The sequence below is a fragment of the Nematolebias whitei genome, chromosome 3 (genome assembly GCF_014905685.2).
Source record: "Nematolebias whitei isolate Nwh7 chromosome 3, NemWhi1, whole genome shotgun sequence".
Taxonomy (NCBI): Eukaryota; Metazoa; Chordata; class Actinopteri; order Cyprinodontiformes; family Rivulidae; genus Nematolebias; species Nematolebias whitei.
This window is the reverse complement of record NC_056500.1, coordinates 10,444,088-10,459,406: the sequence shown is the minus strand read 5'-3', so window position 1 is coordinate 10,459,406 and position 15,319 is coordinate 10,444,088. Positions and strand designations below refer to the sequence as shown.

At 40.1% G+C, this 15,319-nt stretch overlaps 1 protein-coding gene across 1 annotated transcript; it reads left to right on the top strand.

Annotated features, from left to right (window-relative positions):
- The first annotated feature begins 3,138 nt into the window (after positions 1–3,138).
- Positions 3,139–8,900, top strand: plvapb (plasmalemma vesicle associated protein b). Its single transcript, XM_037674516.1, has 9 exons — positions 3,139–3,577; positions 3,743–3,919; positions 4,114–4,204; positions 4,838–5,039; positions 5,127–5,346; positions 7,351–7,500; positions 7,644–7,763; positions 8,381–8,488; positions 8,862–8,900. The coding sequence occupies exons 1-9, from the start codon at positions 3,374–3,376 to the stop codon at positions 8,868–8,870; spliced, it is 1,281 nt and encodes a 426-aa protein (XP_037530444.1). The 5' UTR covers positions 3,139–3,373; the 3' UTR covers positions 8,871–8,900.
- The last annotated feature ends 6,419 nt before the right edge of the window (positions 8,901–15,319 follow it).

Sequence of the window (15,319 nt, the reverse complement as noted above, 5' to 3'; positions counted from 1 at the left end):
TCAAATATCCATAACCCCAATGAAACAACTGTCGCATCAAAAATTATGAATTGGATTTCTTATCCACCAATAATACTCCAGTGGCAGAGATATCTCTTCCTGTTTGGTTGGTTATCTTAAGAAGTGTCTGTCTTCAACCGTTTCTTTTCCTGCTTTTGTTCAGATGGTACCCAGCATCTCTCCAGTCTCTGACACCACATCATGCCTCTATAAATGAGCTTTTTTTTCCATTGGAGAGAGGTTGTCAGGGAGACAATGGCGAGCAGGAAAACCTCAGGATCAGAGAACCTTTACCCTTTAACACCCTTCCCTGCAGGCCTGACTGTGCCTCACGTCATCAACACCAAAAGTGGAGGAGGAGGAGGAGGTGAGGGGGACCCAGTGCGTCTGGAGGGAGCGTTTGTTATCCTCATCTCTGAAGACTGACAGGTACCTATTGTTTCTGTCCTCTCAGTCCTCCACTGCTGTGACTCCTTTCCCTTACCTTTGACAGGATGTGGTGGAATTTGTTTTATTTTTTTGTTTGGTATTTTCTGCTTTTCTCCTCAACTTGTTTGACGTTGTTCAGGAACACCATCAGGAATTCTGTGGTTGCTATTTTTACACGTGGCACAATTTGTATTGCTTCTTGCTTTTATTTTTAATAGTTTACACCACATGAATAGAAAATAAACATTTGCCTTAAATGTCACCGATAGTTTAATTTTATTTATAGTAACGTAAAGAAGCATAAGGCATCTTTGCAGGGCAAGTTTCTTAGAAACAATTTATAATCTTACATTTTCTATAAGAGACGGAACGGACTCTTTGAGAACTCTGCTGCTGAAAACATCCTGAATGTGGTTTGAGATTGTGTTGCTGGATTAAGATCTTCCCATAAAATACTTTGCATATTAAATGTTGCTCAACAAGTTAGGATTTTTCCAGATGTGCATGTTAATGTGCCCACACCACACACATTTCCTCCTTTAGTGTAGCCACTTCATCATCAACTTGTTTTTTTTATGCGTGTGTTGGGATACTGTGGTATTTATTCTACTATCCCATCTTTTCATTCAATAACTTGAGGAAATGTAAAACTTTTCTTTATTTAGGTTGAGTCTTTTTATTAAGGGGTGGTGATCTCCCCTAAGGTTGAGGAGCTTTAAGTGTAGAACCACTAGACTGAGGAACAGCTTCTACCCTGAAGGTGTAGACTCATGGATCTCTAACCAGAATAATCACTGTGATAAATCACATAATGTTGCTGCTGATCTGTTTCATGTTGCTGCTGATCTGTTTCATGTTGCTGTGTTCATGCGTGTTCATCTGCTCACACAGACTCATGTTTGTGCTGCTGTTCGGCGTAATATTTTTATGCTATTAGAGTTTAGCATATTTCTAGTTTAACATTTTTCTTAGTTCATATCTTAGAAATTATTACTGTTTTTCTTTTACAGTTTATACTTTTGTTGGATGTTACTGAGACCCTGTACACAATTTCGTTCCACCACATGTGCCACGTGGTGCGTATGACAAATAAAGAACCTTGAATCCTTGATGGTGGCTCTTTATGGGCAGTTTTTGATTGACAAGTTTATTTTGAACTTTTAGGATATATGAAAAGGAAAAATGTGTACAGTATATATATTCATTCGTGTCAGACACGTTCCTGTTTTTAGTACTCTACACCGCCTTAAAACCTTTTTTTTTTGTTGCTATTTTTCCTTTTAATTATTCTTTTAATTACCATTTTATTTTCACTTGTTAAAAAATTAATTAATTTGTACGCATCCTTTATGTTTGTCTATTGTTGTCGTCGTCCACATCACTCTTCGCTAAATATTCAGGTCTCTCTTGTAAATGAGACCCCGAGGCTCAGTGGGATTAACCTGTATAAATAAAGGTTGAATGAGAAAAAAACAACCAGTAACACAAATAATAAATAATATTTTAATAATTGTAATTTAGTGTCCAGTTTATTAGAAAGAGTAATTAATTTAATTGATCCTACCCATTGTCTTCTAATTCAAAATATTTACTCAATAGCTGTATTTGGCTGTATGTAAAATAATAATAATAATAATAAAAAAAAATATATATATATATATGTACACACATACATGTATCTGCTTATACACACAAATCCTTTTGTTTGTCTTCATTTAGTGTGTATTTAGTTTCTTTTTATACTTTATATTTTGCTATTTTGGGGTGTAACTGAGACCCTGAGTACATAATTTCGTTCCACCTCATGTACCACATGGGATGGAAATGACAATAGAATTGACTTGAACTTGATCCTGTACATATCTGCATAAACATGCAGCACATGTCCATTTTCACATGCACTAACAAACAATGAATATTTACCTAATATTCAGCTTGCAGGTATTCATCCACAATTTTTTAAATGGAAAATTTTAATTCCTAAAACCTGCAGATTTTTGCTTCATCCTCATTCCTTCCTAAATAAACCACAGCTCAGAGAATTTGATCCTGAATGAGTGTTTTTAATGGTGTGCATGAGATGTCTGTGATGATCTATCTGAACTGTAAGCAGGTTTTTAAAGGTGTGTAAAATCAATGTGTGTGTGGTTATTATTTTTTCTTTTCCAGTGTGGACCCGAGAGCCTGAACCCTTTATGTTAAAACACCTTCAGAAACTAAAACTTTTTGAAGCTACTGATGTACAGATGATAAAACAGAAATATGATACGACAATTTGCAAACAATGTTTTGTTACATTTTAAATCATGAGCATATAGGTTTACATTTCCTAAGGCATGGGTTGTTGTCGCTGTCATTATTAGTTATCTATTTTTTATTTTAAAGCACATCCCAGCTGTTTTTCCTGTATTAAATGGTTTAAGTTAAAACTCAAACAGTAACCATCCCAGAGTGTGATCAAACTTGAACATTTGTTCTGGATTCAAACTAAACCAGCAAGTAAGACTAGACTTAATGGCTAATTTAGTCTAAATTCTTTCTGAACTGTGTTTTTTTCCAAACAAATGAGTGGAAATTTTTGTGAGTGCTGCAGCTGGAGGCTGCGCTCTGGCAGAGGTCAGTCAGGAAGCAGGGGAGGGCCCAAACGGACCGGACGTCTGCCCGCAGCACCTTTTATAAACACACACACACACACGCACCTTCGGGTCAGCGTTAACGCACATCGATGCATCCCGCCCGTGTCTGCATCCTCACAGAGCCGCAGAGGACAAACAGAGGCCTGATGGTTAAACTCCTCAATCTGACTTCTGTCGTCTCATCCTGACAGTCATCCTCGGCAGAAAAGATCGCATCAGAGGGAAGAAGCTCGTGGATTGTTTTGCAGCCACGTTATTTCTGTTTAGTTCATCAAAACCAAACTGCAACCATTTCACCTCCGCCCGTCATGTACAGCTCCAGCTACTCCCGGGCCAAGTTGGGCCTGGAGTCGAGGGAGAAGCTGCACAAGTCAAAGGGGAAGAGCTGCGGCTATTACATGAAGATCTTTTTATTCTTTTCATCCCTCATCCAGTCGCTCATCATCGTCAGCCTGGTGCTCTTCCTCATCTATGGCCAGCCGGAGAAGACTGCGGAGGAGCAAAGGGTCAAGGTCAGTGACGAAGCATCTTCAAGAAAATGTGTTCAAGACGACAGTTCTGCTCTACCTCCAATGATGTTGTAAAGAAAAGACATAAATTTACTGAACTTATTGCAGATTTTTAATTGGGTGTAGATGCCTATGATGCCTTACTGTCACGCTCCGTGTGTTGTGTAGGAGCTTGAGCTCGGCTTGCAAAAGCTGAGTAACCACAGCGTGGACCTGAAAAAGGAGAAGGGCGAGCTCAAAGCTCAGCTGGCAGCTCGGACGGCAGAAAAAACGGCTCTGGAGAAAGCGATGCTGAAGCTGAAAACTGATGCCAACAACACAGAAATGGAGCTGAGGAGAAAAATAGTAAGGATCACCTTTTTTGCACCTAAATTCTCTTTACAGCAAGACTTTAAATGAATAATTTTATGATCCGCAGTAAGATTAGTTTCTTTTCCATGGGTTTTTAGTTAGCTTCCCCAATGGGTACCATAAAAAAATCTAGATCATTTATTATTCTTTTATTTATTATTATACTTTTGTTATTTTTATTTGACTAGGCTTCCAGTGAAAAAGCACATGCTTCGGCAATTAGCGTGATGTCACGACGCCCCTCCCCTCCAATCCAGCCCTCCATTGTCACATCTAACAGTAAGTTTGGTTGTTTTAATTACTGCTCAAAGGCTAAAGGACAATAATGGTTTTCTTTCGGCTGCTCCCTGCGTTAGGGGTCGCCACAGCGAACTAAGCTGCACGAAGACTTGGCAGTTATTTTTACGCCGGATGTCCCTCCTGATGCAACCACAGACACCGAGCTACCACAGCTCTCTGAGTGGAGCAGAGAGCCGCTATCTAGGACACCCGGAGGAGCAGATGGTGCGGGTTAAGGGCCTTGCTCAAGGGCCCAGGGTGGGGTGAATGAGGGTGGGGGCAGGTGTGGGTGCTTTGCCTACCCCACCCACATTTTTGATGTTGTCTGTACCGGGGCTTGAACCGGCGATCTTCCGATCACAGGCCCACCTTCTCTAACCTCTGCGCCACCACTCCCCTAAAGGACGATAATGTATTTGCCCATATCTGTGTGTTTGTCTACAGTGTTAGCAAAATATCTCACAAACCACTGGACTGGTCAGTTTTACAGATATTGAGCTAAAATTTGACGTGGTAGTATCTGAGAGTTATTCTCAACACATATTACGAGCACCATATCTCAAGACCTGTTTAGCACGAGGAAAGATACAGGCGTTAATACTTGTGTTGGTTTGTGTTCTCTGACTCCTCCAGGTGAATTAAAGGCTTTGCAGAGTCTCAACAATCAGCAGAAAGCTTTCATCGATCTCCTTCATTCAAACTTCACTCAGACGGTCCACTACCTGAGCCATGAGAGAGACACCGCCCTGAAAGACCGAGACGTTTACCTGGGGGAGGCCATCAAGCTGCGCAAAGAGAGCAGCCTCCTGAAGGAGCAGCTCACCACCTACACCAGGTGCGTTACATCAGTCCATATCGGATGGGAGACAGGAAATGTTCAGATGCTTCTCACTTTAGCTCCGTCTTTTATTCTTGTAATCAGGAAGTGCAAAGATGACTTTGCTAACTCTCTGAACGGGATCCAGACGGTGACAGAAAAGTTCCTGAACAAGATCAACAACGTGTTCCCTCACCACCTGACCTTTCACCTCACCTGTGGCAGCCAGGAAGTGCAGCTGGAGAAGATAAAAAGCAGCTGCACAAACCTCTCCAGAGACATAGAGAACAAGTTCCAGCTGTATCTGGACAACGTGGGCAACAAGGTGTGTGGATGTTCTCATCAAAACCCTGAACTGCATGAAATGCATTATTTTTTTTACCCCAATAGGGAAAATGCTCTTTTAACTATTGTAGATTGAGGCTGGGGTGATGTAAAGCATTTTTGAGCAGTTTAGTGTAAGGACTTGAGAAGTTAAACGGATTTGCAAAGTATTTTATTACACTTTTAAATGTAAAATGTCAAAAAAGAAAGCCTCAAAGGAAAAATGTACAGTAATTTTCCCTTAAAAATAAGTGAGTAGAAGTATAAATTCACTACATTTGTCACAGGTAATAACTGCTAAACAAACACTTTGCAAGTAAAACTTTCCTTCAGGATATTCTCATCCCCAGATAATGTATATCCCAACAAACTATCTAAAAAGGAAACTGGTTTCTAATGGGTGGAAGTTGACTCACGACATTATTCCTAATAAATCTGGCTAAAGAGACACGTCCTGTGAGGATAAATCCGGGTCAAGACAGAGGTGAAGCGGTCAGCTCTGCTGATGAGGCAGCACCGTGCCTGACTAAAAACACATATCTTGAACTTTTTTCTCTTTACAGCAACTTCTCTAATGTTTATTAGCCTCCATGACAGGTCAACAATCACTAGTTTTGCTGCTGTAATTTACTCTCTGATGTTAAACTTAAAATATGACTTGAAAAAGGTAAATGAATGAAACTAATCAGATGAAATAACCTTAACTTTATATCACTATTTCTAATAAACATTAAGATGATTAATGTTAAGAGGATGCTGTTTCCTAAAAGGGTAAAGATTAGCTGATGTCAAAAAGTCACAGAATGCTAAATGTCTATTTGCAAACAATTAACAGGTTCTTATGAGTTTATATTGCTATTATTAACTGATTTTTTTATGTATGTGTATGTTTCTGTGCAGTGCCCTGAGCGATGTCTGTTGTGAACTGGAGCTATATAAATAAACTGAATTGAATTGAATTAAATGAACAAGCAGTTTACTGTTACAACCTTACGTTTGCTGTTTTTTTTTTTGTTTTGTTTTCAGGGAGTAAATTTTAATATACCGGACAGAAGAACAAAGTGTTTTTCATTTTACAACATAAATTTAAATTCAATTCAAAAATACTTTATCAATCCCAAAAGGAAATCAAATGTTGTTGTAACTCATTATCCTCGTTTCATTAAGAGTTGTTATAGATACTGATGGCTGTAGGCAGGAAGGCTCTCTTGTAAAGGTCCGTCTTACAGTGAATCCGAAGGAACTGGCTACAGACGCCATCCGATCCGTCCACCTAGACTCAGCTGGCCTCTCAGTTCTTCTGGGCAGAAGGACCACTCAAATGTTGGGCAGAACTCCTGCCAGCAGCCTGCCGAGCTCCTCGTCGCTGAGGACAGACAGGTGCAGGTGTCAGGGGACGATCATGTCCTTCTGATGTCACGAGCCGTGTTTCCTGCCAGCTCCAGGATCTCAGTGGTCCGGAACTTCAGCACAGCCAGCAAGTAGACGGGAATGCATCTACGGTGCCTCCTTTTCAACTCATTTGAGATTTGGGGCTGTAGCTGAGATATTATTTGAGCTTTTGAGGTGTTGATCAGCTGTTCCGGTTGTAAACAAGCAAACAAACAAAAACACACCTAGTTGTTTTGGTTACATATCATACAAATGTCCAAAAACTAAAAAAGTTTCAGTAAAAATTCTTCCAGCTGCACAGCATCCGACACCAGAGGAAACAATCATCCAAAAAAAATAGGATTTACATCCAGAAAAAGATGAATTAAAGTTTCCAAAAGCAAAACTTATTAAATTGGTAAAAAAATAAATAATTATAACAACCCTTGAGGTCTCAGCATCTTCTTCTGTGGCTGGAAAACAAACATCCACATTGTTGCCATTTACAAATTGAGGATAAAGCAATATCATGCCTGCTTCTTTCTTTAGATCCAATAGAAAGACAGAGTTTATTTCTAATTCATAAAAAACTTCCAGTTACAGCTTTTAATGGAAACTCCCTTTTCTCTTCCAGGTATCTGAGATCCAGTCCCTGTCCAGTCATCTGGAGGTGCAGACCAAACATTTGGCCTCCGACCTGCAGCAGTGTGAACACAAACACAGTGAGGCGGTTGCCAAGGCTGCCGTGGACTTGGAGCTCAAACAAAAAGCTCACGATGACCAAGTAGGTCTCATTTTAGGGCCAAATCGTGGGTGGAAATTAAATAAATAAATGAAGCTCTTTCTGCACTAACTGGTTATAAAGATGTGATATGAGTTTTTGATGTATTTGTTATATAGTTTGTTACATAATATTTATTTTGTTAGGTGGAGAAATTGCTGATTGAGCAGAACCGACTGAGAGAGCAGAGGAAACTTCAGGATGACAAACTCGCCCTTAAGGACAAAGAGCTTCAGACGCTGCAGGGAATGCTGCCCAACACTAAGGTAAAGCACCTCCAGAGCCAGTCAGTGATTTTAAAAGGTTCATGCTTCAAAATTTATCTGGAGCGGTTCTGTGTGATCTGGAGGGGCAGAGACGGCTGCTGCAGCAGGAAGTGCAGAGATGCAGGATAATAAAGTAAAACAGGTTTTACAGGGAGCCATAAACTCAAGCTGGGGCAGCGAAAGTCAGGAAGATCTGCATAAATGTGGGATATTAAACAGTGGAATCATTTCAATTGTCTTCAACTAATACAAAACGCTGCAACCTGTTATTACTTTCCACTCCCAGAGCTCGACTGGTGACAGAAGGAGGGAGGGCGTTTATGGTCAGGGCTCCTAATTTGTGGAATTGCTCTTCCTCTAAATATTAGACAGACCTCTTCATTGTCTTCTTTTAAATCATTAGTTAAAACATACTTGTATAATAAGGCTTTTAATATCTGAATTTCTTCGTATTTTAATTTTATATTGTTCTATATTTTAAATCGATTTGGTATACTTTTTGTGTTTGTGGTGTCACTTATGGTGTTGTTTTTATTGATTAATGTGAAGCACTTTGTAACATTTGTTTTAAAAAGTGCTATACAAATAAATTATTATTATTATTATTTGGTTGACAGGCTGGCCCTTCAAGTGCCGGTTCCCAGCAGACGGCGCCGCAGCAGGTCCGGCAGCCTGCAGCTAACTGGTCCTTGGGTAGCACAACTGGCATCAACAAAACTCCAACAGTAAGATTTCTGGATATGCACATTGTACTAATTTTTATAGCCGATTATTAGAGCCGATTTCATCGAAGTTCACTTTGTTGAAATCATAACCTAAACACCATGTGAGGCTGCACTAAAGAAAGGCTAAATAATCAGTTAATATTTTAATGAATCAGAAATCATTAACAGGTCTTATGATAAAAACAAACTTTTACCTCATGTTGGTGTCAAAAAAATTCAAAAGGCATTTACTGCAAATATAACAATTACAGTTTAAATAGCTGTAGAAATGTTTGTATATGAGCCAACTTGTTTATTCATCTGTCAAAAGTGTAAAAAGCATTAATTCTAGTAACACTTTTCTTGTGATAATGATTAATTCTTTGTCTTTCAGGTGGGATGAATCCAACTCATCCCCTCCTGTAATTGTGGACCAGGAGTGAATGAACTCCAGCCGTCACTGTGAGCAACATTTTTACTGGACGTGCAAATAAACCCACTTGGACACAAGCTGTACATGCAGCTGCAAGACCTAAAACAACTGTTTCTCTGATCTAATATGGATTTTTCAAAGTCTCAGTAGCTTTAAGACCAGATGGATGTAAAAGTTTCAGTGACACAAGTGTAAATATTTCATTTTATGTGTCTCTCGCTGCAGTTTCTATAGTGAAGAAAATCATTTAAAACAGTGTAATAATGTTATCAGCCTTTTTTGTCTTTCTGATAATAAAAAATAATATAAGATAAATATATGTAAGATGGAAATTCAAGCTGCAGCCGCTCACTAAAATGCTTTTAAAATAGCTGCACTTCAGTTTTCTGATGATTCATATTTTCTGATGCCGACACGCATCTAAACATGAACACGTCGTTACATCTGCAGAGCTGCTCTTAACACAGCAGGTCAAAGTGTTGATGAGCTGACGGGTCAACACTGGTCACTACCATCTTTATGGCACTTTTTTACAGTTTTAGTAGCTGTTATAGGAACTGTTCAAACTTTACTGCTTCCTTTTCCTTTCAGAAGCAAAGAGCACAAAACAGTTGTGCAGCTGGTGTCCCTTTTTTATGATTGTTATGGGTTCATTTTGGTACACACTGTGTGAGAAACAAATGCATCTATGTAAGAGGAAGTTTTCCACATCTCAGTTAAAACCACCTCAAAGATCCTTTAATTGTAAATATTGTACTTAATAAAAAAATACAAAAACACGCTGCATTGTTGCAAGTTATTAAGGTAGGAATAAAACAAGCCCATGGCATATTAAAATCATGTGCACGACCAAGAATGCAGTTTAGCGAGTCGTGAACATGAATTCAGGCTGTGATTTTCAAGAACTGGATGTTCTAAATAGAGCTGTCATTTCTAACCCGGGCCCGAATTTGGGTATATGGCAACATGGCTTGTTATATGTTTTGCATTTTTCTACCTGGATTATTGAGCATGCATCAGGATATGGCTTGTTATACTGCACCAGCCACACACGACCATTTCACCGTGAGCTGACCGGCCTTGAAAGAGTAAAATAAAGATGGGACTATACAGCCAGGAAGTGATCCATCGCCCACATGGATGTTCATTCAGTCGCTGCACCAGCAGATGTGCACGGCCGATGACCCTTACAGGTGAGATCCCAAAGCAGACGTGTCAGAGAGAGATTTAATGCGCTTTGACTGTCATGAAAGGCAACTCTAGTTCTACATCATGGCCGCATGGCTTGCTGGGCGTTATGTTGCAAACACTCAAAGTTCAGTAAGACTGCTACAGAGAACCCGTTTCCACAGATTTGAGTCACCAGCAGTCACAGTTAAATCAAAATAAATGAAAATATGAACCATAATACCATCTTTATTTATAAAGCACTTAAAAACAGCAACAAGGCCAAACAAAGGGCTGTACAGCAAAAACAAACGACACAAATGAACAAATGAATGAACAACTAAAATAAAAGATAAAATGTTTCTAAATTCAGTATCAAGGTGACTTTAATGTCATTCACATCACATGTGGTACATGAGGTGGGACAAAATTGTGTACTCAAGGGCACAGTTACACTCAAAAGCAGCAATAATAGAAACTATAAAAAAGAAACAGTATACAAGGATCTAAGATATACGCTAAAAATTAATCATGCAATACTGTATATTAAACAGCAGCCTGAACATGAGTCTGTGGTGAGCAGATGGGTATGAATATAGCAGCTTGTGGGTAAGAATCAGCAGCACAAAGTGCCAAATCTCCAATCAAAGTCATTGCAGTGATTTTTTAACAGTGATTTTCCTGGTTAGGGATTTATGAGTCTATTCATGAGTCTAACAGCTTCAGGGTAGAAGCTGTTCCTCAGCCTAGTGGTAGTGGTACACTTAATGCTCCTCAACCTCCTTCCTGAGGGGAGCGGGGCAAAAAGTGTGTGTGCTGGGTGAGTGGGGTCTTTCATGATGCAGGTGGCCCTCTTCCTGCATCTGGAGGTGTAGATGTCTGTGATGGTGGGGAGACTGACTCCAACAGACTTCTGTGCAGCCTTCACCACTCTCTGCAGAGCTTTTCTTTCTGCAGCTGTGCAGCCTCCATGCCACACGTTGATGCTGGAGCACAGGATGCTCTCCACTGCACACCTGTAGAAGGAGGTGAGGACTGAACTTCCCAGACCAGCTCGTCTCAGCCCCCTGAGGATGTAGTTACCTGCAGATCATGTCACAAAAATCAATTTCCGAGCATGTCCTCCCAGTTTTTGTACTACCAGAAACACTTCAAGGCACTTGCCGGGTTTGTAAGATTTTAAATTTAAACTAATTTGAAATGAATTTATGAAGCGACCAAACATGAAATCTTGTCACCATCTTCCATTCTTAATTACAATTATTAATGGTCATAAAATTAGTTTTATGGTAAAATTATGATCTAATCTTTGACCTTTAAGCTTTAAAAAGATTAACACCTAGTCATTTTATTTAATCAGGTGTTTGATCATTTGTAATTAGGTTTTCTCTTGATTTAAGCCTACAAACCACCTGTTAAATAAGTTTTGTGACTTTTGTCCTCCAAAATCTACAATTAATTTAAAAATAAAGTTTCTGTCAATATTCTTTATGGAGGCTGTCTCAAAGTCCTTAAAGAATGGGCAAGACAGCAAAAATTAAAAATGAAGTTTAGCCTAATACAAGTGAAGAAAAAGCTCCCTGCGCAGAACCACTCATTGATTTACTTTCCTTGTTCATTGAGAAAACAAACAGCTGCACTTCCTGCAGTGATGGATGTGAGCCTAACAGGTGAGTCTGTCTGCTGCCGCTGAGCAGGAAATCCTTTATTTACCATTAGGTGCTTCAGATTCCATGTATAGTCTCAGATGTGGGGAGAGGGTGGAACTGGTCGGTTCCAGCTACGTCAGCATCACATCTCAAGACAACCACTAATCAAAACCCACAGGAAGCTGACAGACAGCCTGAAGCCCTCGCCATCGGCCCGCTGTAAGCCCGACTCTAAAAATACACGAAGGAGAATTCACCTCTGTTCATAAATGTTAATTCAGGTTAATGTCTTTTCTACCAATGAGTATCTTGATTCTTCTAAAAATATTCTATACATCAAAACATTTAAGCCCTAAAAAGAAACACTTCAATCAAATCTTTTTAAAACTACTTATGTATCTCCTGTTTTGCCTTTCTATTGTAAATATGTTCACTTCTGACTTCAGAGAGGTCAACGCTTTAACGACTAAATGTTGAATTTTAACACTTTTAAGATAAGATATAACTTTATTGTCCGCCAAGGTGGAAATTTTCCTTAGGCTGCCCAACCATAAAACAAAACACATTCATACAAAGTATCAACAATTTGTGCATAAAATACTGTAAAACACTTTGCATAGGTAAATGTTATCATTTGGTTTGGTTAAGAATGGTGATTGCACTCGGAATAAATGACGACTTTAGATGTTCTCCGTTGCCAGAGGGACCTTATAACGCTTTCCTTAACTCAGAGGTTCAAAGTGGTGAAAAAGAGGATGGATGCTATTTGCTAAAACATTCCTTGCCATCTTCCGTGTTCTTTCTACAAACATTTGAGACAGAGCTTTTTGTGGCTTCCCCACTATTTTACCTGCCATTGAAACAATTCTTTAAAGTTTGTTTTTTAGTCAACAAAGTCCATGCTCAATAATCCAGGTTTACAATCCAACAATTTTCAGTCAGGTCATCTGGACAGTTTCTTTTTTTTTTGTACTTAAACGTTTCGCCTTCCATCCAGAAGGCTTCATCAGTCAAGGAAACGCACAACACAAAACTGATTCTCCCCCCAACAGCTTGGATTGTAAACCTGGATTAGTGAGCATGGACTTTGTTGGTTTTGACATGACTGTCTACGAGGAAAAGGGCCGGCACCGGAGGAAAATCCTGGTTAGAAGAGAGACCGTCTTAGCACCAACATAACTGGCTTGTTGCACTTTTGGAGTAAGCTGTTGGGGGAAGAATCAGTTTTGTGTTGTGTGTTTCCTTGACTGATGAAGCCTTCTGGATGTAAGGTGAAACATTTCAGCACAAAAAGAAACTGTCCAGATGACCTGACTGAAAATTGTTGGGTTTGTTTTTTAGTCTACAGCTCAGTACAGTAACTGTAACTCAGTACACGTCTGTATGTTGATCTGTTAGTTTTAGCCATCTCCCATACGGCCATAGCTCAGTCATTTTTACAAATACAGAGGTCCAGTTGGGTGTGGTAGTAGCTGAGAGGCATCCTCAACACATACTCCAAGTATGAGATTGAGCATAAAGTTTTTTCCAAGGTTTGACCAAAACGACTCTCTCTCTCTCTCTGTAAGACAAGCTTGGTCTAAGCTGAAGGGCAATGTGCATTTACTTATGTTCAGTGCAGACTTTGTTTTCAAAAACACCATGTTTTGCAAGTTTTTGGTTAATTTTGATTCACTAACTCTTCCTCTAATGCAAACAGGTCAAATATTTCAACTTTCCCTGCTACAAATCTACATCCCACATGGAAAGTTGTCTTGCTTCCTAATTAACTCCCAATGCTTCATTTGTTTTTTCCTGATAACGCAAACGACGGCACGGTGGCACAGTTGGAAGGGCTGCCACCTCTCAGCAAGAAGATCACTGTGTCAAATCCCGACCGGGGGCCATTTTGGGTGGAGTTTGCATGTTCTCTCTATGCATGTGCGGGTTTTATCCTGGTACTATGGTTTCCTCCCACACACCAAAAACATGCATGTTAGTCTGATTGGTGACCCTAATTACCCCTAGGTGTGAGTGAGAGAGTGAATGGTTGTTCGTCTGTGTGTTGTGATGGACGTGCAACTTGTTCAGGGTGTACCCCGCCTCCCAGTGAACCCCGTGACCCGAAAAGGAAGTAGGTAAAGATAATAAATGAAAAACACAAACACTGACAGACAAGAGCAATAAATAAATCTCTGTATAAAACTGTAACCAGAAGAGTACGCGCAATAAAATGACAAGATTTACTTATTTAGGAGTGAGAAGTTTGAGTGAAAATCCACCGCATGTCATCACTCTTAAAGGAAGGTTTCGAGTATAGTTCTGAGATGATCATAAATCTGTATGAGTGCCACTTTTAGCCGAGTTGTAATTAATCAGGGACAACATGAAAGAGACTGAGGGGGGCGGAGGTGGGGGTTGATGGGGCAAAGCGGAAAGAGGAAGGGTCAGGTGGCGTAGACATTAGTCACTCTGGACAAATGTCGTCAGAGACTGGGACAGAAGAAACCAACTGGGGAAGGCGGGTGAGGAGTTCAACAAAGAAACACAAATATTTGATGAAGGCCAGATTGACAGGCGAACAAAGGCTACAGAGATCTTTGTCTCCAAAAACGCCCCCTTCTCCTGCGGATGAGAGGGGTCACTCCAACGACTGCTTTATCGTCCATCATCTCACGGGCAGAACAGGAGAGAAAATGCAGTTTATAATGAAAACAAAAGTATACACCTGAACTTGTACGAGCAAAAACAACAAAACAAACCCCTCACTGATTCAGTCACTTTAAAATAAATCAATTATCTTACGAGACAGAGGGTTAATTTGTGGTGTATGGGTCTACAGCTGATTAATATTTGGTTCAACCCGATTCAAGATGGCTGCCATAACAAAGCAGTTTTACAAACACAAAAATGGCTTCAACTCAGTCAGTTTTACAGATGTTAAGCTTTTTCTTTCAGTTAATATCAGCAAACTGTACCGCCTCCCCCACCTTCAGTTAAGGAAACATTAAAACACATTTCAGCAGAAAAAGTAAAAAAAACATTTCTGACCTCTGAATATTCCTCGGAGAGGTCAGCTGCTGACCTAATGTAAAATGTTTTAACAATAAATTTGTACCTCTGGAGAACAATGCTCAACCATTAAAGGTCTGGAAAACATTTCAGAAGATGACTTAACACTTGCCGAACACTTGTTCAGTATATTGGGCCCCTGAGGCACTGTCATCGTCCTAAAACTATTTCAGCCAGAAAAAAAAAAAGCCAAAGCAAACATTTTTTTTGGCCTCAGGAGAAGAACGCTGCAGCCAAGAGCGCAGATATCAGCCGGGCAAAACGCCAGCGGTGTGCCCTTTGTGTTCCAGTTTATTCACTCGTACTGTGAGACTGGAGAGTCTTCCTCTCTGCGCGGACTGATTACTGGACTTGATGTTCTCTACTTTCCAATGCAGAAGTCTTTGAAGATGATATCCAGGATCTCCTCCGCCCCGACCCGACCAGTGATCCTCCCAAGGCTGGTGAGGGCTAAGCGGACGCCCTCCGCTGCCAGAGCGAGGTCTAAGTCTCTGAACTGCTGGTACTGAACCAGGGCTGCCACACACTGCTGCAGATGGGCCCTGTGGCGAG

Excerpts from the sequence above, each read along its gene's own strand:
- plvapb (XM_037674516.1), top strand. The coding sequence starts at position 3,374 with ATGTACAGCTCCAGCTACTCCCGGGCCAAGTTGGGCCTGGAGTCGAGG. Across the intron at positions 3,578-3,742 it reads CGGAGGAGCAAAGGGTCAAG|GAGCTTGAGCTCGGCTTGCA; the intron begins GTCAGTGACGAA and ends TGTGTTGTGTAG. Across the intron at positions 5,040-5,126 it reads CAGCTCACCACCTACACCAG|GAAGTGCAAAGATGACTTTG; the intron begins GTGCGTTACATC and ends TCTTGTAATCAG.